Below are 25,816 nucleotides of genomic sequence, written 5' to 3' on the forward strand. Positions count from 1 at the left end.
CCTTTTGACCGTGTGTCTGGAGGACCTCCTGGCCCCCTCCAGATACAGGACATCTCTCCTACTTTCCACCTCCTTCACTGAGCCCTCCGGTGCAGCGTCCAAAAACCTTGGAGCCTGCTCTCTCCCATGTTGTGCCATTCTTCACTGTTTCCCTAGTCTGATTCACTTCCTGCATGACTCCCAGCTCCTGTTCCAGCCACAATGCATCTCCCCTTTAAAAGGTACAGGCTAGCTGTAAGTGGTGCTAGGAAGTTACGATTTTAGGCCCCCTGCTGATGTGTGCAGCCAATGAAAAATGCAGTTAGAGCTGGCTGCACACAGCAATCATGCTAATCAGCAGGCAGCACGAATATAGCATGCTGACTGCATTTCAATCAACGGGCGCGGTTAATTGCGCATCACGATCCCTGCGCCCTTTCTTGGGGGGTTACCCAATTTTGCCTCCAGTCTTCCCCGCTGGAATTTCCTCTCTGTGCTCCGCCCAGGTAATACTTCAAACCCAGGCAGTAAAGACAAAAATCTACCCTAATGAGTTAAATCAATGTAGGCCGACCCACAATGCCAGTATTATGCCCGAGTAGCAAATTGAAAGTCAGCCCAAATATAATTTTAATGGACAATTTTAACGTATAGAAAATTATAGGCAGTGCGCTCCGATTCTCAGTATGTACTATCAGCAGGGCAATGTACCCACAATTCTTGACAAGCGCAGCTGGGGTTCCCCACTTGTAGCATGCATTCGTAAAATTGGTTCCCAGGAGTTTTTATTGGAACAGCGAGAATGCACAGACAAAAAGAGTGTGTATGACGGGGTACTTGCAGCATAAGAGGAATAAGTGGTATATGTTCAGGAGTAATTACCCAACTAGTATCGATAAATAACAACAACTTACATTTACATGGCACCTTTAACATAGTGAAGCGTTCCAAGGCACTTCATTGGACCGTAATCAAAACAAAATTTGATACCAAGCCACATACGGAGATATTAGGACAGGTGAACAAAAGTTTGGTCAAAGAAGGAGGTAATGAGGTTTAGAGAGAAAATTCTAGAGCTTAGCTTAACACCTAGACAGCTGAAGGCACGGCTGCCAATGCGGGGTGAAGGAAGTTGGGGACTCACAAGAGGCCAGATTGGAGAAACGCAGAGTTCTCGGACGGTTGTAGGGCTGCAGGATGTTTCTGAGATAGGGAGAGGCGAGGCCATGGAGAATTTTAACATGAGGATGAAAATTTTTAATCGAGGCGATTGGTGACCGGGAGCCAAAGTACACGTGGCAGGCACTATATTAATGCAAGTTCTTCTTCTATAAACTTCAGAAAGTGCATTATGGTGTAATTTTGAAGCCAATTAGAATTGTTAGCAGTTAGAATTGTTAATACCTGACTAATTTGTTCAGTTAGAATTGTAAATGTTAACTACATATTATTGAGATAAGATATTCTAATATCTAACACCTAAGAGACAAAGAGAGACTCACTTTATTTTTGTTTCTTTAAAGTTGAATTTTGAAAGCAAACAAAGCCTTTTGAGGGAAACAGAGAGAAAGGAAGAATAAGGAACAGAGAAAGAGAGGCAGGAAACAGGTTGAACGGGTAGTCCAAGGAGAAAAGGTAGGCATAGTGATGGGACTGAGATGCTGAGGTCTTCAAATAAAAACATAAATGAAGGTGCTCAAAGACCCAAGACAACTTTACAGTTAACGGGTATGGTAGCATAGTGGTTATGTTACTGGACTAGTAATCCAGAAGCCTGGACTATTGATCCAGAGACATAGGGCTGGATTTTCTCCATGGGGACGTGCTGGAGACGGGACTTCTGGTTTCCGGGTTTCAGTCCTGCCCCCAGCGATGTCTGACCAACCCATGCTGTTTTCCCTTGATTGGCCTTGTTAAGGGAAAGCCGGTGACAGATGACGTCAGCGTATGATGCTTCATCTGTCGAAAAAATTTTGACAGATGAATTGTCAGCATTTGACAGCTTTGAGAAGCTGTCAAACGCTGATAAGCTCTGTTCTAATGTGAGCCCTTACACACAGGCTCACCAAGACCTCTCTCCTCAGCAGAAAGCAGATGGCTGCTGCATCTGAGTATGCAGCAGCCATTCTGTCATCTCTGCTGTTGAGATGAGGCACCTCCAGATCCTCAAAGGTTGAAGCCTGCAGAAAGAAGCAAAGGTAAGGAAACATTTTCCAACACTTTACACTCACCTCTCATACTTACCTGTCCACACTTGCACCCATCACTCACCTCTACAGCTGACATTTCCACCCCTCTCACTCCCCGCAGACACACTGCTCGCCTCGCTGACCCTGGCGAGGTTCGCAGCCGTCGGGAAGCCCGCAATTGCAGGCGTAAAATGGGGAAAAGCCTCAAAACTGCCTGTTAACAGGCAGATAATTTGCTCTAATCCCCTTCCCACCTCGAGGAGACGGATCCTGCGCAACTCGGGAATCCGCCTCCCGGGAAGATGGCACGGAGGCGGTTTGGGAGCGGGGTCGGTACCCGCTCCCAGTTTCTGCCATTTTCACAGCAGTCCCGCCTCCATATGGCTGGGAAAATTCCCCCCATAAGTTCAAATCCCACCACAGCAGCTGTTAAATTCAATTAAAATAAATCTGGAATAAAAAGGTAGTATCAGAAATGGTGACCATGAAACTACCGGATTGTCGTAAAAACCCATCTGGTTCACTAATGACCTTCAGGAAAGGAAATCTGCCACCCTTACTCGGTCTGGCCTATATGTGACTCCAGACCTACAGAAATGTGGTTGACTATTAACTGCCCTCTGAAATGGCCTGGCCACTCAGCCACCAAGGCGGCTCAGCACATCTTCTCGTGGGCAATAAATGCTGGACTTGCCGGCGACGTCTACATTCCGTGAATGAATAAACAAAAAATGATGTTATTGTGAAATATGTAATTCTTTAATGTGTTTTTATTTTACAAACCTTATTTTGGGCATCAGAAATTTTAGTTACTGAGAAATAAATGGCAAATTTAATTTCTTTCTAAATGTTTTCAGTGATATGATTGGAGCACATTCCCCTTTCTTTTATTGGAAGATTCTCCTGACTGGTCAACAACAACTTGTATTTACATAGCGCCTTTATTGTAGTAAAACATCCCAAGGCGATTCACAGGAGTGTTATCAAACAAAATCTGACACCGAGCCACATCTTCTCTATCTTCTATATATATAAACGAGTCGTTCTGTCTGTCTGTCTATCTGTCTGTCTGTCCATCTGTCTGTCTGTCCTTCTGTCTGTCTGTCCTCGGGTGTGCATCTGTCCGGCTATGCGCTCGAAAGTTATAGAGCCTACCTACGCGCGCGTTACCTCCGAAGAAAGCTTACGGTTCCGGGACGGTCGTAAACGTATTTACTTTTCGGTCGGACGAAAATTGTTCGCGCCTTATGCAAAAAACCTTCAAAATTAAACTCATTATCTGCTACTTAGCATTGATTGACTGACGTCAAGGTTCGACCAATCCTGTGCCGTCACGATTGACCAATCCTACAGTACGGTCCCCTGATGGTTGGCCAATTGGTGTGTGTGTGTGGGCGGGACTAATTGTTTTCATCTCAGGGATGTGGCAGCCATTGTTTCACTGCTTCCAGCTCAAACTACTTTGATCATCCAGCTTTGAAAAAGTTAGTATCTCTTTTAAAAATAACATAAGATTTACCAAAAACGTTTTATAAGTACTTTCACTTTCATCTTTCAAGGTATTAAAAAGTAGAAATGTTGCCCGGCAGCAGATTGAGAGAGGGACACAGAGAGGGCCCAAAAGCCTGGGACTCGATTTAAAATGTTGCCCGACAGCAGATTCACACAGGGACAGACAGACAGGCCCCAAAGCCTGGGACTCGATTTAAACCGCCCGGCCCAAAACAGCCCTGGCAAAGCCGGGCTCCCCCAGCTATATATATATAAACCGGTACGTCTCTCTGTCGGTCTCTCTGTCTGTCCGGCTATACAATCAAAAGTTATAGAGCGTACCTACACGTATGTTATATCAAAAGAAAGCTTATCGTTAGGGGACTCTCATAGGCGTATTTACTTTTTCGTCAGACAAAAATTGTTTGGACAGTATACAAAAAACGTTCAAAAATCCTCAAAAATCCACTCATTAGCGGTTCACCAATCCTACCTCTCATTAGCGTTGAGTGACGTGCTGCTTGACCAATCCTACAGTTCACTCACCTGATGGTTGACCAATCAGTGTGTCACGGGCGGGTCCTAATTCTCCAATCTCCCTAAACTTCGCCGCCATTTTTTCCATCCCCACAGGGACAGCAGCAGCAAAAGAAACCCCCACATTGCGGCTCCCGATCCCGCTCCGACCCCGCCGGAGCGGCAGGTAAGTTGGGCTCACTCGGGCCGTGTCTCGCAACCGCTCGGCCCGACACACAGCGGTCGGGGGAGCGGCAGCATCCGGCCGTCAGCCGCGCGATCCGCGGGGGAGCTCAGCTCGGTCCGTCTCGGCCCGACAGCCCGGCCGCGCCTCAAGCGCTAGGCCCCGCACGGCCGCTATCACAACGGCACCGGGCCTCAGGCGCTAGGCAGGGAGAGGGGAGGGAGGGGGAGGGAGGGAGAGGACAGCACAGGGAGAGGGGAAGAGGGAGAGAGAGGGGGGACAGACAGGGGCAGGGAGACCGCGCGGCCCAAAATTGTCCTGGCAACGCCGGGCACCCCCAGCTAGTAAGGAGATATTAGGACAGATGGTCAAAGAGGTAGGTTTTAAGGAGCGTCTTAAGGAGGAAAGAGAGGTAGAGAGGCGGAGAGGTTTAGGGAGGGAATTCCAGAGCTTAGGGCTTTGGTAGCTGTAGGCATGGCCGCCAATGGTGGAGCGATTAAAATCGGGGATGCACAAGAGGCCAGAAATGAAGGAGTGCAGATATCTCGGAGGGTTGTAGGGCTGGAGGAGGTTACAGAGATAGGGAGGGGCAAGGCCATGGAGGGATTTGAAGAAAAGGATAAGAATTTTAAAATTGAGGTGTTGCTTAACCGGGAGCCAATGTTGGTCAGTGAGCACAGAAGTGATGGGTGAACGGGACTTGGGGTGAGTTAGGTTTCAGGCAGCAGAGTTTTGATGAACTTAAGTTTATGGAGGGTAGAACGTGGGAGACCAGCCAGGAGTGCGTCGGAATAGTCAAGTCTAGAGGTAACAAAGTCATAGGTGAGGGTTTCAGCAGCAGATGAGCTGAGGCAGGGCGGAGTCGGGCGATGTTATGGAGGTGAAAATAGGCGGTCTTAGTGATGGCATGAATATGTGGTCAGGATCAAATATGACACCAAGGTTGTGAACAGCCTGGTTCAGCACCAGACAGTTGCCAGGGAGAAGGATGGAATCGGTGGCTGGGGAACGGAGTTTGTGGCGGAAACCGAAGATAATGGCTTCAGTCTTCCCAATATTTAGTTGGAGGAAATTTTTGCTTATCCAGTACTGGAGCAGTCTGACAATTTAGAGGCAGTGGAGGGGTCGAGAGAGGTAGTCATTCAGCATTGGTTGTTTTCAGAACTTCTTAGTGATTTCTTAGTGATTTCTTGCTGGTAACTTTCTAGCCACCTCTTTACTTTTAATCAGTATGTTCCTTACCTCTTCATTTCTGACTTTTTTTTTTATCTTGAGCCAATCAACAAAGTGTGACAAATAAAGTAGGAAATTACAGGCAGGAAGTTACACAACAAGAAATGCACTCAGAGGCAAAACTTTTAATGTATAATGGATAAACATATGAAGTGGCAAATTTTACACATCTATCTATCTATCTATCTTCTATCTATCTATCTATATATATATAAATCGGTACTTCTGTCATTCTGTCTATCTGTCTATCTGTCATTCTGTCTGTCATCGCCTGTGCGTCTGTCGGGCTATGCGCTCGAAAGTTACAGGGCGTACCTACACGCGCGTTACCTCCTAAGAAAGCTTACGCTTCCGAGACGGTTTTAAGCGTATTTACGTTTCGGCCGGGCTAAAATCCCGCCCGCGGTATCCCAAAAACCTTCAACGTTCCGCTCATTAGCATCTCATTATCCGCTCATTAGCGACAGAGTGACCTCGAGCTCGACCAATCGTACGCCGGGTTGCTGGCGTGTGCCGCCGGGCCAATCGGTGCGCGTGTGGCCGGGCCTTATCCTTCTGAACCGAGGTGAGTCGCCGCCATCTTGATTCCAAACTTTTCCTTTCTTTTTCCCGCTTTCTGCGTCTTAAAAAAAAACGTTGCTTTTAAAACACATATTGTTTTAAAAAAAAATGATTTAGAAAGTAATTAACTTATCTAATCTCATTAATTTTCCTACCTTTCCCCATTTTTCCAGGTAGGCCTAGAAGCCTCGGCGTCTCCTCCGCACCCACGCCCGAGCTAGGCACCTCCCGGCCCCACTCGAAGGCTGGAGGGCCGAGCCTCAGCCCAACGCCGCTAGGGTGCGCGCGCAGCAGGAGCTATCTCTCTCTCTGGCTCGGCCGGGGGGCGGGGCTTGCTGAGCGTCAAGCGTTACCCTGGCAACCCCAGCCAGCCGTCTCGCACAGCCGCAATCGGCGGTCTTCACCTCGGGGGTGGGGGGCCGCGACCCTCGGGGGGGGGGGCCGCGACCCTCGGGGGGGGCCGCGCGCGCAGCAGGAGCAGCTGAGACGCGGCGTCTCTCTCTCTCTGGCTCGGCCCGGGGGCGGGGCTTGGTCAGCGTCACGGTTACCCTGGCAACCGGGCCCGCCAGCCGAGCCAGAGACGCCGCGTCTCAGCTCCTGCTGCGCGCGCAATCGGCGGTCTTCACCTCGGGGGGGGGGCGCGACCCTCGGGCGGGGGTGGGCGCGACCCTTGGGGGGTGGGGGGGCGCGACCCTCGGGGGGGCCCCCCGCCCTCCCTTTCCCCCCCCCGCCCTCTCCCCTTCCTTCCACCCGCCGTCCCTTTCCCCCTCCCTTCCCCCCCTGCCCCCCCTCCCCTCCCCCCCTTCCCTCCCCCTCCCCTCCCCTCCCCCCCTCCTCTCCCCTCCCTCTCTTCCCCCCAGTCGCTCTCTCTCTCTCTTCCAACAACAACATTCCCTCGAAAAAGCCTCGGCACCGCAGGGCACTTCAGCTAGTATATATATATATGAAACTGAGGCCATTATCTTATATTAGAATATTTCCTTAAATGCTGCCAGGCTTTTGCTATAACAGATGTTAAATTACCAAAGCTACAGGTCAACGTAAATTCATGATACATGTATCTTTTCACTTACCCTATCCCGTCAATAAACTCAAGATAGGCCATCTCCCTTGTTCTGTATTTAAACCGGACACATGTCAAAACCTCAAACTCAGACATAGAAGAAGTTATTACTGCTCGCTGGGCTTTATCTGTGGAAAGAATAACCAATACAGTACACTTATTTTAATAATTAAAAAACATTCAGATTAAAATTTACGGAGTAAGTTTTACAAATATAGGGACAGATATGCTGATAACTTTACTGCTCAATTACTGCCAAGATAAAAATTGAGCTGCAGGTGGTTTGGGTTACTTTGTACAGTGTTATTGCCATACCCAAACTGTAGTGCCACATTGGACATGCAGCAACTTTAAGACTAACTTCAGTGGAGCCTGCAGTGACAGAGTTCCTTAGCCCAGTCAAAGTATCTCTTGTGAATGCTCAGATTGCTGCAATAAAAGTTTGGGTTCCAATATGTTGAGGAATCAGAAGGATAAAGCCATTTTCCATGGCTTCAATTGACTCATTGCAGTCTGGAGGTCTTCTCCAAGTGGACATGCTGAAGGAGTGCACACCAGCAGGCACGGATGAGGATGCTGCCTCTCAGAGCAACGCTCATCTGGCTCAGAGCTTCGCAAACAAGAGTAGATGTGCCAGAAAGTGAACGGGACCAAATCATAGCCATTTGCAGGGCCATCTCATGACCCATCACAATAAGAGGTTCCCACAGGAAGCCAACAGCCAGCCAGCCATGTTACTTACTCCTGCCACTTGAATACCACTCAGAAGAAGCATGAGGATAGGTTCCAGTGCATATACTCTGCATATCAATGGGAAGTACCAAGCCAAAAACACTAGGTGCAGACACAATAACATAGGAACATAGGGACATAGGAACAGTAGGCCATTCAGCCCTTCAATCCTGTTCCGCCTTTCTATTAAATCATGACTGATCTGTACCTTAACTCAATTTACCCATCTTAAGTCCATATCCCTTGATAACCTGGCTTAATAAAAATCTATCAATCTCAGTCTTGAAGATTTCATTTGGCTCAGAATTCATAGCCTTTGGGGGGGGGCGGGGGGGGGGGGAAGAGTCCACATTTCCCCTACCCTTTGTGTGAAAAAAGTGCTTGCTGATTTCACTCCTGACTGGCCTAGCTCTAATTTTCAGATTATGTCCCCTTGTTCTATATTTCCCTATCGGAAGAAATAGTTTCTCTGTATCTACCCTATCAAATCCCTTTATCATTTTAAACACAATTAGATCATCCCGCAACATTCTAAACTCAAGGGAATACAAACCAAGTTTATGCAAACTGTCACCATAACTTAACCCTTTAAGCCCCAATATCATTGCACCCCTCCAAGGCCTCCTTCCTAAGGTGCTGTGCCAAAACAACGCAGCACTCCAGATGGGGCCTAACCAAGGCTCTGCATCACTCTAAAATCATTTTTGTGTTCCAATCCACTTTAGATAAAAACCAGCATTCCATTAGCCTTTTTGATTGCTTTTTGTACCTGTACACTATCTTTTTGTGATTTATGTACAAGGACACCTAAATCCCTTTGCTCCTCCACAGTTCCTGACTAACAAATCTAGAGCCCCCTGGATGTCTAGGGACATACAGGGTAGGATAAAGAAAAAAAGGGAGGCGTATGACAGATATCAAGGGCTAAATACTCCAGAATCTTTAGAGGAATTACAGGGGTGCAATTAAAAAGGATATTAGGAAAGCAAAGAGAGAGCATGAAAAATTCTTGGCAAGTAAAATCAAGGAAAATCCAAAGATGTTTCATAAATATATTAAGAGTAAGAAGATAACTAAAGAAAGGGTAGGGCCTATTAAAGATCATGAAGGTAATCTGTGTGTGGAGGCAAGAGACGTCGGTAGGGTTCTTAATGAATACTTTGCGTCTGTTTTCACAAAGGAGAGGGGCGAAGCAGACTTTGCTATCATGGGGGAGGAGTGTGAAATATTAGATGAAATAAACATAGTGAGAGAGGAAGTATTAAGGGGTTTAGCAGCTTTAAAAGTGGATAAACCCCCAGGCCTGGATGAAATGTATCCCAGGCTGTTAAGCGAAGCAAAAGAGGAAATAGCAGAGGCCCTGATCATCATTTTTCAATCCTCTCTGGCTTCAGGTGTGGTGCCAGAGGACTGCTAATGTGGTACCCTTGTTTAAAAAGGGAGAAAAGGATAGACCAACTAATTACAGGTCAGTCAGCCTAACCTCGGTGTGGGAAAATTATTGGAAAGAATTCTGAAGGACAGGATAAATCTTCATTTAGAAAGACACGAATTAATCAAGGATAGTCAGCACGGATTTGTTAAGGGAAGGTCGTGTCCCACAAACTTGATTGAATTGTTTGAGGAGGTAACAAGGAGGGTAGATGAGGGTAGTACGTTTGATGTAGTGTATATGGACTTTAGCAAGGCTTTTGAGAAGGTTCCACATGACAGACTGGTCACAAAGTTAAAAGCCCATGGGATCCAGGGCAAAGTGTCAAGTTGGATTCAAAACTGGCTCGGAGACAGGAAGCAGAGGATAATGGTTAATGGGTGTTTTTGTGACTGGAAGGCTGTTTCCAGTGGGGTTCTGCAGTACTAGGGCTCAGTACTAGGACCCTTGCTTTTTGTGGTATATAGCAAAGATCTAGACTTGAATATAGGGGGTATGATTAAGAAGTTTGCAGATGATACTCAAATCGACTGTGTGGTTGATACGGAAGAAGGAAGCTGTAGACTGCAGGAAGATATCAATAAATTGGTCAGGTGGGCAGAACAGTGGCAAATGGAATTCAATCCGGAGAAGTGTGAGGTAACATCATTTGGGGAGGGCTAACAAGGAAAGGGAATACACATTAAATAGTAGGACACTGAGTAGTATAGAGGAACAAAGGGACCTTGGAGTGCATGTCCACAGATACCTGAAGGTAGCAAGCCAGGTAGATAAGGTGGTTAAGACACATGGAATGCTTGCCTTTATTAGCCATGGCATAGAATACAAGAGCAGGGGGGTTATGCTTCAACTGTATAACACACTAGTTAGGCCTCAGCTAGAGTATTGCGTGCAGTTCTGGACACCACATTACAGGAAAGATGTGATTGCGCTAGAGAGGGTACAGAGGAGATTTACAAGGATGTTGCCGGGAGTAGAGAATCTTAGCTATGAGGAAAGACTGGATAGGCTGGGTCTGTTTTCCTTGGAACAGAGGAGGCTGAGGGGAGACCTTATTGAGGTGTATAAAATTATGAGGGGCATAGATAAAGTGGATTTCCCTTAGCAGAGGGGTCAAAAACCAGGGGACACCGATTTAAAGTAATTGGGGGAAGGTTTAGAGGGGAATTTTTTTTTACCCAGAGGGTTGTGGGGGTCTGGAACTCGCTGCCTGAAAGGGTGGTAGGGGCAGGAACCCTAACCACATTTAAACAGTACAGGAAACTCTCTTTTAACCAGCACCTAAATATCCGGAAATTTCTCTTAACCGGCAAAATTCAGAAGTAGGTTCAGGTAAGTTTTACTATATATTAGTGGCCGTGTAACCGGGGTTCCTGGATCTGTGGCCGTGTAACTGGGGTTCCTGCACCTGTGGCCGTGCAACAGGGACTCCTGGATCTGTGGCCGTGTAACCGGGACTCCTGCACAAGTGCCGTGTAACCGGGGCTCCTGCACCTATGGCTGTGTACAGGGCTCTCGTACCTTGTTAAGTAAACCTCTGAAATCTGGACTTTTTGATCAACCGGCAACACGCCGGTCCCGTCGGTGCCGGATAAAAAGGTTTCCTATACTTGGATGTGCACTTGGGATGCTCTAACCTGCAGGGCTACGGACCAAAAGATGGGAAGTGGGATTAGGCTGGATAGCTTTGTTGGCCGGTGCGGACACCATGGGCCGAAATGGCCTCCTTCCGTGCTGTAACTTTCTATGATTCCTAGTCTCTCCCCTGAAAGAAAACATTCTGATTTGTCTATCTTGGGTCCAATGTGGATGACCTTACACTTCCACAAATTGATTTCCATCTGCCGTAGCTTTGCCCACTCAATTAATGTCTTTTTTAAAAATTCATTCAGTGGATGTGGGCTTCGCTAACAAGTCCAGCATTTATTGCCCATTGCTAGTTGCCCCTGAGAAGGTGGTGGTGAGCCTCCTTCTTAAACCGCTGCAGTCCGTATGGTGAAGGTACTCCCACAGTGCTGTTAGGTAGGGAGTTCCAGACTTTTGACCCAGCGACGATGAAGAAATGGCGATATGCTTCCAAGTCAGGATGGTGTGTGACTTAGAGGGGAACTTGGAGGTGGTGGTGTTCCCATGCACCCGCTGCCCTTGTCCTTCTAGGTGGTAACTGTCGCGGGTTTGGGAGGTGCTGCCGAAGAAGCCTTGGCGAGTTGCAGCAGTACATCTTGTAGATCTAGGGTTGCAAAATTCTGGGAATTTTTAAAAGAGGAAACTTTCCATGGGAATTTTCGGGAATTTAGAGTTTTTTTGCACACTGATGGTTTTTGTCTCTGACCCTTATATTATCTTTGTCGTCAAAATAGACATACTGTTCCATACAAATAAAAACAGGCTTTCAAAACTTTATTTAGGTTATAATTTTGAACTTTATTGAACCCCCACAAAAAAGGCCCATCTAAAATAAAATAAAAAGAGCGTCAGCTTATTTAGCCTGTAATTTGTCCTTATTTTGTCCCTTTGAGTCTTCTACTCATGAGTCTTCTGAGTCTTCTACTCCTCATTGCTCCTCCTGATTCTCTGACTCTGGCTCTGATGTGTCCATTTCCTCCTCTGTGTCAGTGTCTAGCTGTGTGGTGGACACTTCTGTATCTGGCTCAATAAGTTGTAGGTTCGCCCGGATAGCCACCAGTTTCTCCACTCTGTTAGTCAGCCTGTTGCGCACCTTTGTATGCGTATTCCCAAAAAGTGACCAGTTTCGTTCAGAGGCCGCTGATGAAGGTGGGATTTGGAGTATCACCGATGCAATAGGTGACAGGGCCTCAGATGCACAAAGTCCCTTCCACCAGGTATGTGCACTGATATGCTTGCATGATTCCCATATCCCATCCCCATTCCAAAGACCTTGCTTGGTAGAGAACTTTGCCAGACTTCCCAGAACTTTGCCCACATCCAGATTGAGATGGTGTGAGAGGGTAGAAATCACACTGTAAGCACTGTTGATCTGTTCTCCAGAAAGTATTGGTCTCCCAACATGCTTTGGGTCCAGCATGTATGCTGCAGCATGAATCGGCTTGACACAAAATTCTTGACGCGTCTGTATGAATTGAACAATTGCCTTCTCCTCTGCTTTGAGCAGCAGGGATGTGGGTAGGGCAATGCTGATTTGTTCTTTTAAATCAGTAAAAAGCCTGAGAACATCTGACAAGACAGCGTCATCTCCTTCAATCTGAGCAATTGCAGATGCTACTGGTGAGAGTAGTTTAAGACTGCTAACCACTCTCTCCCAAAACACATCATCCAGCAGTATTTTCTTGATGGTGGTTTCCATATCCCCAGACTGGGATATTGCCATTTCTTGCAGCGACTCCTTACCCTCCAGAAGGCTGTTGTACATTATGACAACACCACCCCATCTAGTGTTGTTGGGCAGCTTCAGTGTGGTGTTCTCGTTCTTTGTCATTTGCTTGGAGTTGTAGGTTGCTGCTGATGTGCCATCAATAACTCAAAGACAAGAAGTTAAAGGATTCAACTGAAGGCTTTTAATCGCTAAGAACATTGCACGTCATTCCACATCGGATTCGTCTGGCAGAATGACTCATACAGCTCTTGAGACCTTTATATGACAAAAGACAGGGGCGGAGCCAATACACACAATAGGGGAAAAGGGGGGGGCGGTACACACAATACAATGCAGATAAAACACAGGGGCTGATGAAGGCATATATTTCATCACAGCTGCAACTACCTGTTTTCCCCTGACATACTTAACAACTTGCTTGGCTCTCTTGTACAGTGCTTCCATGGTTCTCAAACCCATGATGTCCTTGAGGAGCAGGTTAAGCCCATGAGCTGCGCACCCAATAGACGTAATATGAGGGTAGGCCTCCTCCACTTGAGCCCAAGCAGCCTTCATATTCGCAGCATTGTCAGTAACTACTGCAAAGACCTTTTGTGATCCAAGATCGTTGATGACCGCTTTCAGCTCATCAGCAATGTATGTGCCTGTGTGTCTGTTGTCCTTCGTGTCTGTGCTCTTCGTTATCGTTTCTTTGAGCTTTCCTTGGACTCTGTTATACTCAGCCTCCAGCAAATAAGTAGACAAAGCATGTCTGGTGGGAGGACAGTATGCAGGGCGAATAACATTGAAAAATCTCTTCCAGTACACATTGGCTGTGAGCATGAGGGGTTGCATATACAGCTCGAGCAAGGCACTCATCTGCATTCTTCTGGCTATGGTTATCCATTGTATCAAGGAACCTTCCAAGTGGGCCAGGAGTTGCTGATGATAAGGAGCCTGATGCTGAATGAGAACCATCATCTTCTTGAATGGAAGCAGAGGAACTCTGGGCTGACTGCTGTGAGCTTTGAGTGAAGTTGTTGCATTTGGATAAATGCTGCTGCATCTTTGTGGCATTCTTTACATATGGCTTTCTACAGTGTTTGCACATGTACACACAGTCTTTCCATCTTTAATGCCTGGGGTAAAATGCTTCCACACATCCGACGGTAAACGTGGCATTGTTCTATGCAGAGAAATAAAGGGCATTCATCTCTGTGTCGAACTGCGGTCGATCAGCATGATTGCAACAGGGTGAGTACATTTTTGCTGATGCTCCATGTGATGGAAGCATGACCTGTACACACACGCTACATCACTAATAGTGTATTATTTTGTATATTTTAAATTGAAGGACAACAGAGTTCAACAAGTAACTGGTTTATTTGGTATAAAGTCTGATTTACTTACTGCATCATCACAACATCAGCAGAAAACAAAATGACTTCCCTTAGGACCCCTAACCTGGATCTTAAAAAAAACTATAGCAGTCTTACAGATGCCTGCAGGCCAATCACAATTCGATATGCAAATATTACAAATAGAGGGAGCTAATCGCTCATCCACTCATCCAACCAATCAGGACACATTTGTTCACAGTCACACACAAAACTTGTAATTATTAAAACAAGCCAAGTAAGAAGATAAACATATACTGATTAAGAAATTCCTTAATAATTAAGATTCCATCTCTGTTAGTAATTTTAAGAGAGGACCTGTGGAAAAAAAAAGAAATACAAAAAAAACAATATTATGCTAGCATATGCTTTTTTGGGCAAAATTCCCAAAATTCCCAAGCTAAACTTCCCGTGGAAAATTTCCAGAAATTTACCGGAAACTTTCCACCCCTTTGCAACCCTAGATAGTACACACTGCAGCCACGGTACGCCGGTGGTGGAGGGAGTGAATGTTTACCAGCGGCAGCAGCGAGAGCGGCCCTGGGTGGAGGCTGAGCGCGGAGACCGAGGAGTTAAGAAGCGGAGAGCGAGAGCGGCCCAGACTCACAGGCGGCAGCAGCAAGAGCGGCCCTGGGTGGCGACTGAGCATGGAGACCGAGGAGTTAAGGAGCGGGGAGAGAGAGTGGCCCAGACTCACCGGTGGCAGCAGCAAGAGCGGCCCTGGGTGGAGACTGAGCGCGGAGACCGAGGAGTTAAGGAGTGGGGAGAGAGAGAGAGCGGCCCAGACTCACCGGCGGCAGCAGCAAGAGCGGTCCTGGGTGGAGACTGAGCGCGGAGACCGAGGAGTTAAGGAGCGGGAAGAGAGAGAGCGGCCCAGACTCACTGGCGGCAGCAGCGTGAAGTAAAAAGTAATCGAAGTGTGACGTCACCAGAAAGCAGGTAAGTGATTGAGTATTTCTCGCTTCTTTCCAAACTTAATTTTTGTGGTTTAAAGTTTCTAGGGTCTCTGTTGTGTAGCGGTGAGTGGTAGTAAACGAGGCCCCTTGAGTATATCATTTAATTGTAGTGTAATTAGTGGTATTGATTTGATTTAATTAAATTTGAATTAATTAAAGGATAAGTCATGGCAGCACAGCTCGGTCCCATGGCATGTTCCTCCTGCACTATGTGGGAAATCAGGGACACTTCCTGCGTCCCTGACGACCATGTGTGCGGGAAGTGTATCCAGCTGCAGCTACTGACAGACTGCATTGCTGGAGCATTCGCGATGCTGAGGACATCGTGGATAGCACGTTTAGGGAGTTGGTGGCACCGCAGGTAAAGGCTGCACAGGCAGGAAGGGAATGGGTGACCACCAGGCAGAGTATTAGGGGCAGGCAGGTAGTACAGGGGTCCCCTGTGGCCATCCCCCTTTCAAACAGATATACCACTTTGGATATTGTTGAAGGAGATGGCTTACCAGGGGAAGGCAGCAGCAGCCAACTTCCTGGCACCATGGGTGGTCCTGCTGCACAGGACGGGAGGAAAAAGAGCAGAAGAGCTATAGTGATAGGAGATTCTATTGTAAGGGGAATAGAAAGGCGTTTCTGCGGCCACAAACGGGACTCCAGGATGGTATGTTGCCTCCCTGGTGCAAGGGTCAAGGATGTGTCGGGGCGGCTGCAGGGCATTCTGGAGGGGGAGGGTGAACAACCAGTTGTCGTGGTGCATGTAGGTACCAACGATATAGGTAAAAAACGGGATGAGGTCCTAAAAGCTGAATATAGGGAGTTAGGAGGTAAATTAAAAAATAGGACCTCAAAAGGTGGTAATCTCAGGATTGCTACCAGTGCCACGTGCTAGTCAGAGTAGAAATAGAAGAATATTTCAGATGAATACGTGGCTAGAGGAATGGTGCAAGGGGGAGGGATTCGAATTCCTGGGACATGGGAAACGGTTCTGGGGGAGGTGGGGCCAGTACAAAGTGGACGTTCTGCAGCTGGGCAGGACCGGAACCGATGTCCTAGGGGGAATGTTTGCTAGTGCTGTTGGGGAGGGTTTAAACTAAAATGGCAGGAGGTTGGGAACCTGTGCAGGGAGACAGAGGAAAGGGAAGCAAGGATAGAAACAAAAGACAGGAAGGAGAAAAGCAAAAGTGGAAGGCAGAGAAATCAAGGGTGTAAATCAAACAAGGCCACAGTAAATAAGAATTCTAAAAGGACTAAGAGTGTTAAAAAATCAAGCCTGAAGGCTTTATGTCTTAATGCGAGGAGCATTCGTAATAAGGTGGATGAATTAGCTGCGCAAATACATGTAAACGGATATGATATAATTGGGATTACGGAGACATGGCTCCAGGGTGACCAAGACTGGGAATTCAACATCCAGGGATATTCAATATTCGGGAAGGACAGGAAAAAAGGAAAAGGAGGTGGGGTAGCATTGCTGGTTAAAGAGATTAACACAATAGTAAGGAAGGATATTAGCTCTGATGATGTGGAATCTGTATGGGCAGAGCTGAGAAATACCAAGGAGCAGAAAATGTTAGTGGGAGTTGTATACAAACCCCCAAACAGTAATGCTGAGGTTGGGGATGGCATTAAACGGGAAATTAGAGACGCGTGCAATAAGGGCACAGCAGTTATCATGGGTGACTTTAATCTACATATAGATTGGGCTAACCAAATTAGTAACAATACTGTAGAGGAGGAATTCCTAGAGTGTATACGGGATGGTTTCCTGGACCAATATGTCGAGGAACCAACTAGAGATCAGGACATCTTAGACTGGGTATTATGTAATGAGAAAGGAATAATGAGCAATCTTGTTGTGCGAGGCCCCTTGGGGAGGAGCGATCATAATATGATAGAATTCTTCATTAAAATGGAGAGTTAAGTAATTGACTCAGAGACTATGGTCCTGAATTTAAATAAAGGAAACGACGATGGTATGAGGCGCGAGTTGCCTAGGATGGATTGGAGAACGTTACTTAAAGGGTTGACGGTGGATAGGCAATGGCAAACATTTAAAGATCGCATGAACTACAGAATTTGTTCAACCCTGTTTGGCATAAAAATAAATCAGAAAAGGTGACTCAACCGTGGGCAACAAGGGAAATTAGGGATAGCATAAGATCCAAGGAGAGGACATATAATTTGGTAAGAAAAAGCAGCAAACTTAAGGATTGGGAGCAGTTTAGGATTCAGCAAAGGAGGACAAAGGGATTAATTAAGAGGGGGGAAATAGATTATGAGAGTTAAGCTTGCAGGGAACATAAAAACTGACTGTAAAAGCTTCTATAGATATGTGAAGAGAAAAAGATTGGTGAAGTCAAGCGTAGGTCCCTTGCAGTCAGAATCAGGGGAACTTATAATGGGGAACAAAGAAATGGCCGACCAATTAAATACATACTTTGGTTCTGTCTTCACAAAGGAGAACACAAATAACCTCCCAGCGATGTCGGGGAACATAGGGTCTAATGAGAGGGAGGAATTGAATGAAATCAGTATTTGTAGGGAAATGGTGTTAGGGAAATTGAGGGATTGAAGGCTGATCAATCTCCAGGACCTGATAATCTACATCCGAGGGTACTTAAGGAAGTGGCCCTAGATATAGTAGATGCATTGCTGGTCATCTTCCAAAATTCTATAGACTCTGGAACAGTTCCCTTGGATTGGAGGATAGCTAATGTAACCCCACTATTTAAAAAAGGTGGTAGAGAGAAAACGGGGAATTATAGACCAGTAAGTCTGACATCGGTAGTGGGGAAAATGCTAGAGTCCATTATAAAAGATGTAATAGCAGAGCACTTGGAAAACAGTGACAGGATCAGATAAAGTCAACATGCATTTACAAAAGGTAAATTATGCTCGACTAATCTACTGGAATTTTTTGAGGATGTAACTGGTAAAATAGATAAGGGAGAACCAGTGGATGTGGTATATTTGGACTTTCAGAAGGCTTTCGATAAGGTCCCGCATAAGAGATTAGCGTGCAAAGTTAAAGCACACGGGATTGGGTGTAAGGTACTGTCTTGGATAGAGAACTGATTGGCATACAGGAAGCAAAGAGTTGGAACAAACGGGAGTTTTTCCGAGTGGCAGGCAGTGACTAGTGGGGTACCGCAGGGATCGGTGCTAGGACCCCAGCTATTCACAATATATACAAATGATCTAGAAGAGGGAATCAGATGTAATATCCCCAAGTTTGCAGACGACACAAAGCTGGGTGGGCATGTGTGCTGTGAGGAGGATGCAGTGGAACTTCAGTATGATTTGGACAGGTTGGGTGATTATACTGCATTTGCCGTGCATCTGCCCAATGTGGATAAATGTGAGGTTATCCACTTTGGTGGCAAAAACAGTAAGACAGATTATTATCTGAACGGCAATAGATTGGGAAAAGGGGAAGTGCAACAAGACCTGGGTGTCCTTGTGCACCAGTCGCTGAAGATGAGAATGCAGGTGCAGCAGGCGGTTAAGAAGGCAAATGGTATGTTGGCCTTCATAGCAAGAGGATTCGAGTACAGGAGCAAGGATGTCTTGCTGCAGTTGTACAGGGCCTTGGTGAGACCATACCTTGAGTATTGTGTGCAGTTTTGGTCGCCTTATCTGAGGAAGGATCTTCTTGCCATGGAGAGAGTGCAGCGAAGATTCACCAGACTGATACCTGGGATGGCAGGAAAGACGTATGAGGAGAGATTGGGTCGATTAGGTTTATATTCACTAGAGTTTTGAAGAATGAGAGGGGATCTCATTGAAACTTATAAAATTCTAACAGGACTAGACAGATTAGATGCAGGAAGGATGTTCCCGATGGCGAGGGAGTCCAGAACCAGGGGTCACAGTCTAAGGATAAGGGGTAAGCCATTTAGGACTGAGATGAGGAGGAATTTCTTCACCCAGAGAGTGGTGAACCTGTGGAATTCTCTGCCACACAGGGCAGTTGAGGAGTTGGATATATTTCTTGAGGCTAAAGGGATCAAGGGATATGGGGAGAAAGCAGGGACAGGGTACTGAATTTGGATGATCAGCCATGATCTCTTTGAATGGCAGAACGGGCTCGAGGGGCCGAATGGCCTACTCCTGCTCCTATATTCTATGTTTCTATGTTTAAGGTGGTCGATGGGGTGCCAATCAAGCAGGCAGTTTTGTCCTGGCTAACGTCGAGCTTCGAGTGTTGTTGGAGTTGCACTCATCCAGGCAAGTGGAGAGTATTCCATCATACTCTTGACTTGTGCCTTGTAGATGGTGGAAAGGTTTTGGGGAGTCAGGAGGTGAGACACTCGCCACAGAATACCTAGCCTCTGACCTGCTCTTGTTGCCACATGATTCATGTGGCTGGTCCAGTTAAGTTTCTGGTCAATGGTGACCCCCAGGATGTTGATGGTGGAGGATACGGTGATGGTAATACCGTTGAATGTCAAGGGGCAGTGGTTAGACTCTCGCTTGTTGGAGATAGCCATTGGCTGGCAATTGTGTGGTGCGAATGTTACCTGCCACTTATCATCCCAAGCCTGAATGTCGTCCAGGTCTTGTTGCATGCGGGCATAGACTGCTTCATTATTTGAGATGTTACGAATGGCACTGAACGCTGTGCAGTTATCAGTGAACATCCCCATTTCTGACCTTATGTTGGAGGGAAGGTCATTGGTGAAGCAGCTGAAGATGGTCGGGCCTAGGACACTGCCCTGAGGAACTCCTTCAGCGATGTCCTGGGGCTGAGATGATTGACCTCCAACCACCACAACCATCTTCCTTTGTGCTAGGTATGACTCCAGCCAGTGGAGAGTTTCCCCCCCAATTCCCATTGACTTCAGTTTTACTAGGGCTCCTTGATGCCACACTCGGTCAAATGCTTCCTTGATGTCAAGAGCAGTCACTCTCACCTCACCTCTGGAATTCAGCTCCTTTTTCCATGTTTGGACCAAGGCTGTAAATTTCCTTTGTAACTTCCTACTCCCTTCTACACACCTTACAATGGCTTCTAACTTAGTGTCATCTGAAAACTTGAATATACAACACTCTAACTTCTTCATGTCATTCATATATATGCTGAAAAACCAAAGCCTCAGTACAGATCCCTTGAAAATACCAGTTGCCATATCTCACCAATCAGAGAATGTTCCCTTTAACCCTACTCTCTGTCTCCTACCTTCCAACCAACTAACAACCCATGTCACAAGATTATCTCCAAATTCCATGTGATTTCATTTTTGCTAATCCTGTGCAGAACCTTATTAAATGCCTCTGGATGAGCATAAAGATATTATTCAGACATTTTGCTATTCATCAGGTTACTGACCTTCTCAAAGAAGTCAACTAGATTAGTTGGTACATACATTTGTGTACATAACTCTTATTTGGAACTGTCCCCACTCTGCCTATAAATCCTGCTGGTCTTTTTCTCATACTTGAATGTCAATTTTCTCCTCCCACACTCTTTACTAACTTAAATCTTTCCCCATTGTCCTATTTACCCTTTTTTAAGGACATGGGTGCCTCTCCAGTTTCGATGAAGGGTATTCTGTATGTACACCCTTCCCTGGCCCCAAAAGTCATCCCAGTATACCAGGAATCTGAAACCATCTTTTCGCCATCATATTTCCAGCCACATGTTGGCAATCCTAATCTTCCTTTCCCTGTCCCTTCCAGCACGTGGCACTAGGAGTAATCCACAGATTACTACCCTGCAGACCCTGCTCCTGAATCTAGAACTCCTTGAAATCCCTTTGCACATCTAGTTTCCTCGCTGAACTTGGGTGGGGGGTGGCGGGGGCGGGGGCGGGGGGGGGGGGGTCTTGACCCTCGAATAATTTACCTGTAGTGATGCTGCCAAAACAATTTGTGCCTGAGTGGGTGGCTTCCTTAAGGTGATGCAGACCTTCGAATTCTGCAGTATCACACAACTTCCTGTCTCCCAAATGGCAAGTTCCCAATATGCTGCCAACGGGAACTCATCTGTAACACTGAAACTAAGCTGACTCTGAAAAATCTGTCAGGGTCAGCCACTTCCATTGGGGCAAAATCGCACTCTATTTTTCCACTGAGATTTTCACCAGAGCAGAAATTCTGGGCTATTTTGTCCAACTCATTTTGTAAGTGCTTGATTGTCTCTCCAGATTCAAATGCCCATCCTGATTTGTTATTGTCTGCGAATGTCATCACTTTACACCAATTCCTGGAGCATTCCACTTAGGCTTTCTCCCTACCATAAATTAAGTCCTCTCATAAGTATTGTTTGCTTCCTAAACTTCAGCCAATTTCTTATCCATTCTCAAGTTTACTTTAAATCCCCACTGCTTTAAAGTTATGTAGCAGCCTTTCATGCAGAACTTTGGCAAAGGCTTTTTGGAAGTTTAGGAATGCTATACTGTAAGGCTTTCCATGACCCACTTGGCATGTCAATTTCTCAAAAATATCAAGGAGGTTGGTTAGACAGGATATAGCCTCTCTGAATTCTTGTTGGCTGTTGTTTGCTATGTTATCATGCAGTTTATTTCCAATTTAGTGGGACGACCCCAGCATTCATCAAGTCTCTCATGTTGACCATCAACACATCAAACATATAATCCCTCGTGTTCCTAATATCCTAAGATTATTACCATCTATCCTTGGGAACCTATTTTGAGGTCTTTTCATGGATCTTCATTTAATTCGTAACAAAGTCATCAATCACTAACAGATCTTCTGCAGTACTGTGCATTTTAACATTCACATTAAATACTAGAAAAATTAGAGTAACAGTGTTGAATCTACTTTTATCCATCACAAATGTATATTTATTACAGTTAGTTAAGATTAATAACAATCTAATATCCCATTAGGAGGACAATAAACTCAAGTAACTTACTATAATTTGATCTGTAAGTATAGGGTATATAAATATTCTTGCTTATTGAGGAAGGCCATAAGCAACTCTCGTGACTGCCTGAACAAATCGTATTAAGGTGCTCTCGATAATCTCCACCTATAGTGAACTGCGAGGCACTGGTATTTACTATAAAAAGAGAAAAGTAAACGTAAAGCAAGACATATCTAATGCTGTTAAAACATTACTAAATGAAAAGAAAGGTTCAAGCTAAAAGTCTGTATGAAATAATTACTGTATTTTTTGTATTTGTACATTTATTTAGTACATGTATTTATTTATGAATTATTATCCTTATCATTACCTACTTAAAGGCATTTTTAATTACTTAAGAATGACTTCCCAATCTATACTTTTTTTTTAAAAAAGGTACCCACCCTAGCCTACATCGGCTAGAGGTAAATTTTCATCTTTTGACATTCCCAGCACATAGTTTAATGTGGTGGGAGCACATATCGGTTTCTGGCATTCACCCAACATGTATGAAATTCAATAATGGCACTGATAAAAACAAAAAAAAATTACCCTTTGGTTTGCAAGATCAAAATTTAAAAAAAATTGTAACAAAAGCAGAAAAGAAAAACAATTAGGAGGTGTAATTTCAGCAGTGTTTACAGAGACAGCTGGAATGGTGTGGGCACCTACTTTGAGACGCAACCTCTCGATCAAGGCTTATTATATATGCAGAGCAAGCTCCTAGCATGACCTGAGCCTACTGCTGGAAATTTACACTGCTGGGGGGAGGGTTACTTCCTTTATAGGTGCAGCAATTATTAAAGGGCTACACAATGCATTTAAAGGTGAGTTCACTTACTGCACAATTAAAAGGGGAACAACTTCATCTTTAGAGTATAGTTGTGATGGAGTCATTTAAAAGGAAATACTGCAATTTCCAGATTCAAAACTGGAGTTACTGCTGCAAGAGGTGTACCAAAGGAGGATTTTCCTGCTCAGCATTCCAGGCCACTCTCTCCACAAAAAGATCAGCACAAAATACTTGAGAGGAGGTAGCAGTAATCATGAATGCCAACTACACCGCACATACGGCAGATGCACAAGTTTGAGGCATTAAAAAAAAAACTACCCAGGATTTTCCTATACCAAGAAGATGGCTGTTCGATTGCTTAGCATGACTACATACTGCACGAAGGCATACTTTCCACACATAATAATTGGAAATCTTATCACACTACTTTCTCAAAAGGTATACCCTGAATGAATTCTTCCAATAAACCTAGCTGCATGTTCACTTTTCACACACACTGGGGTGCAAGATGGGCTTGGGTTCAACATCTCAATATTATTTTTCTGTTTGCTGGCCAAGTTGGCTCATAAATAACAAAGAGAAATATGGTGCTAGTCCTGAGCATGAGAAACCTTTCCCACTCCTATGCTCTCAGTGCCAGTGATATCCAGAGCAGCCTCCTGCTCAATTGACAGAGACATGAAACTTGAGGATCCATCCATAGTTAATTGACAAAGGCTTCTAGCCACCTCAATCCCAAGTGGCTCGAGGCAGTTGCATCACTTATTCCTCCCACTGGAAAAGCACCCAGAAAGAATACTAGAATAGGTTATAAAAGAGATACATCATACACTGTCATCAAGAGGAAGCATTTGGGTAAAATGCAACAGGCACATATACTGAACACTTATAGGGGTAGATTTTCCTGGAGCCGTCAGGTGGGGTTTCAGGCGTGTGGGGGGGGGAAATCCCGAAATCGGGGGTCCCGACACCATCCCGCCCAACACCCACCTCCACATAAGTTTCAGAGGCGGCGGGTACCAGCCCCGCACTGGGACCCGCCGACCCGAGGCGGGAAGGGATTAGTGCCAATTAACTGCCTGTTAACAGGTAATTAACAGGCAGTTTTTAGCCTAATTCCTATTTTGAGGGGTGTCGTGTGGGATTCCCGACGGCTCCAAACCACGCCAGGTTAGAGCAGTCGGGCCGTCGGGTTGAAGGACTTGGAGGGGTCACGATGTCGGTGTTCAGGTGAGTGATGGGTGCATAAGTGCAAAGGTAAGTGTGTTTGGGGTGTGTAAAGAAGTTTAAATTACCTGTACTTACCTTAACAGCCTTTCTTCCTGTAGGCGTCGGGAGTCCATCACTCAGCCGGCACTGAAAGCAAAATGGCTGCGATCTGTCAAAAGTGATAGCCTTCAGCTTTCATTGCCGGTGACAGTTCTAACTGAGTCTGTGTAGAAGGACTCAGGTTAGAAGTCAGACTGTCAGCGTTTGACAGCTTCAAACAGCTGGGAAACACTGATATTTCATCTGTCAAGAACTCTGGGCTGGCTTAACAAGGTCAATCAAGGGAAAATCGCGCGGATTGGCCGGACGTCGATGTAGGCGGGACTAAAACCCGAAAGTTGTAGTCCCGCCTCCTTCCCGACAGCTTCAGGAAAATCTACCCCATAGTGTTTAACTTTATTATAACATTATCCAGAAAGTTTATTGTGGAGAATAAGGTAGCAGATCAAAAGAAATTAATCCACAATAGTTTAGAAAGTATAGAGAGCAATGTTGGTGATGGTTTACTACATTGTGCAAATGTATACAACATTGTTAGTTCCACGGTTATCTCAGTAATTTAGATAAATGCACTAAATTTTCCACCCAATGACAGATGTTAGTAAGTGCCTCCTCTGTGAAAGCTTGGTGTAAATTCTTGCAGCTGCACAGGCGCTTCCGTCGGTATATTATCTGGGCCACTGCAAATGTCCTGATCTGGCCTTGCCTGTGGATGGGCCTCTCTATGGGTGGGTCTCTTTGGTAGGCAAAGTTGTTGATCATGCAACAGAAGTGATTATTCTGGAAACTCTTGTAAGTTTGTACTGAAATAGGTCTTCTGATCTGTCCAAGGATCTGAAGCACTGCTTCAAGATGACTATTTTATCCATTATCATCCTAGTGGATTCAATAAGCTTGCCATATCTACATTCACCTTCTGTGCATGTCCTTCAAATTACATTAGCCAAAGCTGCAGAAGGGAACAATGCTCTCATAAGAGCCATCCTTCAAGTCTGCCGTCTCTCAAATAAAACAGTGTTAAAGAATTGTTACTCCCAATGATCAAGGGCGTCAAAGAGTGACAGATGTGCAAGTGTGAGGCTGTGAGGAGAATGCTGTTAGTATGTGGTGTTTGTGTGAAGAGAGCAAAGGAAGAGGTGAGTGTGTTTGGAATGAGAAAGAGGGATGTTGCAGTGGTATAATTGTATACTGAAGGATATGATGGAGGGAATTGTTGCAAACAGTGGGAGAGGGGGTGAAAAGAGTGTTGTCAGGTGTTGAGAGATGAAGAGCTGTATTTGCTCCTCTTATGAGGTCAATGAATCTCTTCCTACATTGAAGCCGGGCCCTGGGGGTGATGCTGCTGGTACTGACCTTATCAGCCACCTCTGCCCAGGCCTGATTAATATTAGCCTTGGGGATGCTCCTGTGGGTACTGAGGAACAGTACCTCTGTCCTTGCCCTGATCTCCTCCACAAAGGCGTCCAAGGAGTCATCAGAAAGCCTGGAGCCAGCTCTCTGACTCATTAGTCTTAATAGTATATTAGAACATTAGGGAAGGTAACCTCGCTTTAAAAGATATACATTCTATTTTAAATAGGCTTAGGAGGCCCACAGAAATTGCATGGAGTAAGTAGATGGGCAATCCATTTCCCGACATAATCAGGTAGGCAGCCCATCAATTATATTAAAATGAGGCCCAGGCATTAAAATCGCTTGGGCCTTACGCTGGCGATATCGTGGGGACTTCCCGCTTGCCCTATCTCCCACCCATCTGTTTCGCCCCGAGTTAAAATAGGGGCTAAGCTAAGATGCTCCTCAATCTTTCCTCAGGTCATGAGGG

The 25,816-nt window shown here is 45.6% G+C and overlaps 1 protein-coding gene across 4 annotated transcripts in view; it reads right to left on the bottom strand.

Moving 5' to 3' along the window:
* LOC147106565 (high choriolytic enzyme 1-like) overlaps positions 1-25,816 on the bottom strand; it is a 392,254-nt gene that overhangs the window by 289,767 nt on the left and 76,671 nt on the right. For all 4 annotated transcript variants that reach the window (XM_086007518.1, XM_086007519.1, XM_086007516.1 and 1 more), the window contains exons 5-6: positions 21,942-22,088; positions 7,227-7,344 (exon numbers count right to left, since the gene is read on the bottom strand). In XM_086007518.1, the coding sequence (XP_085863644.1) occupies positions 7,227-7,344; positions 21,942-22,088 (265 nt within the window). The remainder of the gene's footprint in view (positions 1-7,226; positions 7,345-21,941; positions 22,089-25,816) is intronic.

Source organism: Somniosus microcephalus, chromosome 15 (genome assembly GCF_052327205.1).
Source record: "Somniosus microcephalus isolate GS21.2 chromosome 15, FLI_Smic_1.0, whole genome shotgun sequence".
Taxonomy (NCBI): Eukaryota; Metazoa; Chordata; class Chondrichthyes; order Squaliformes; family Somniosidae; genus Somniosus; species Somniosus microcephalus.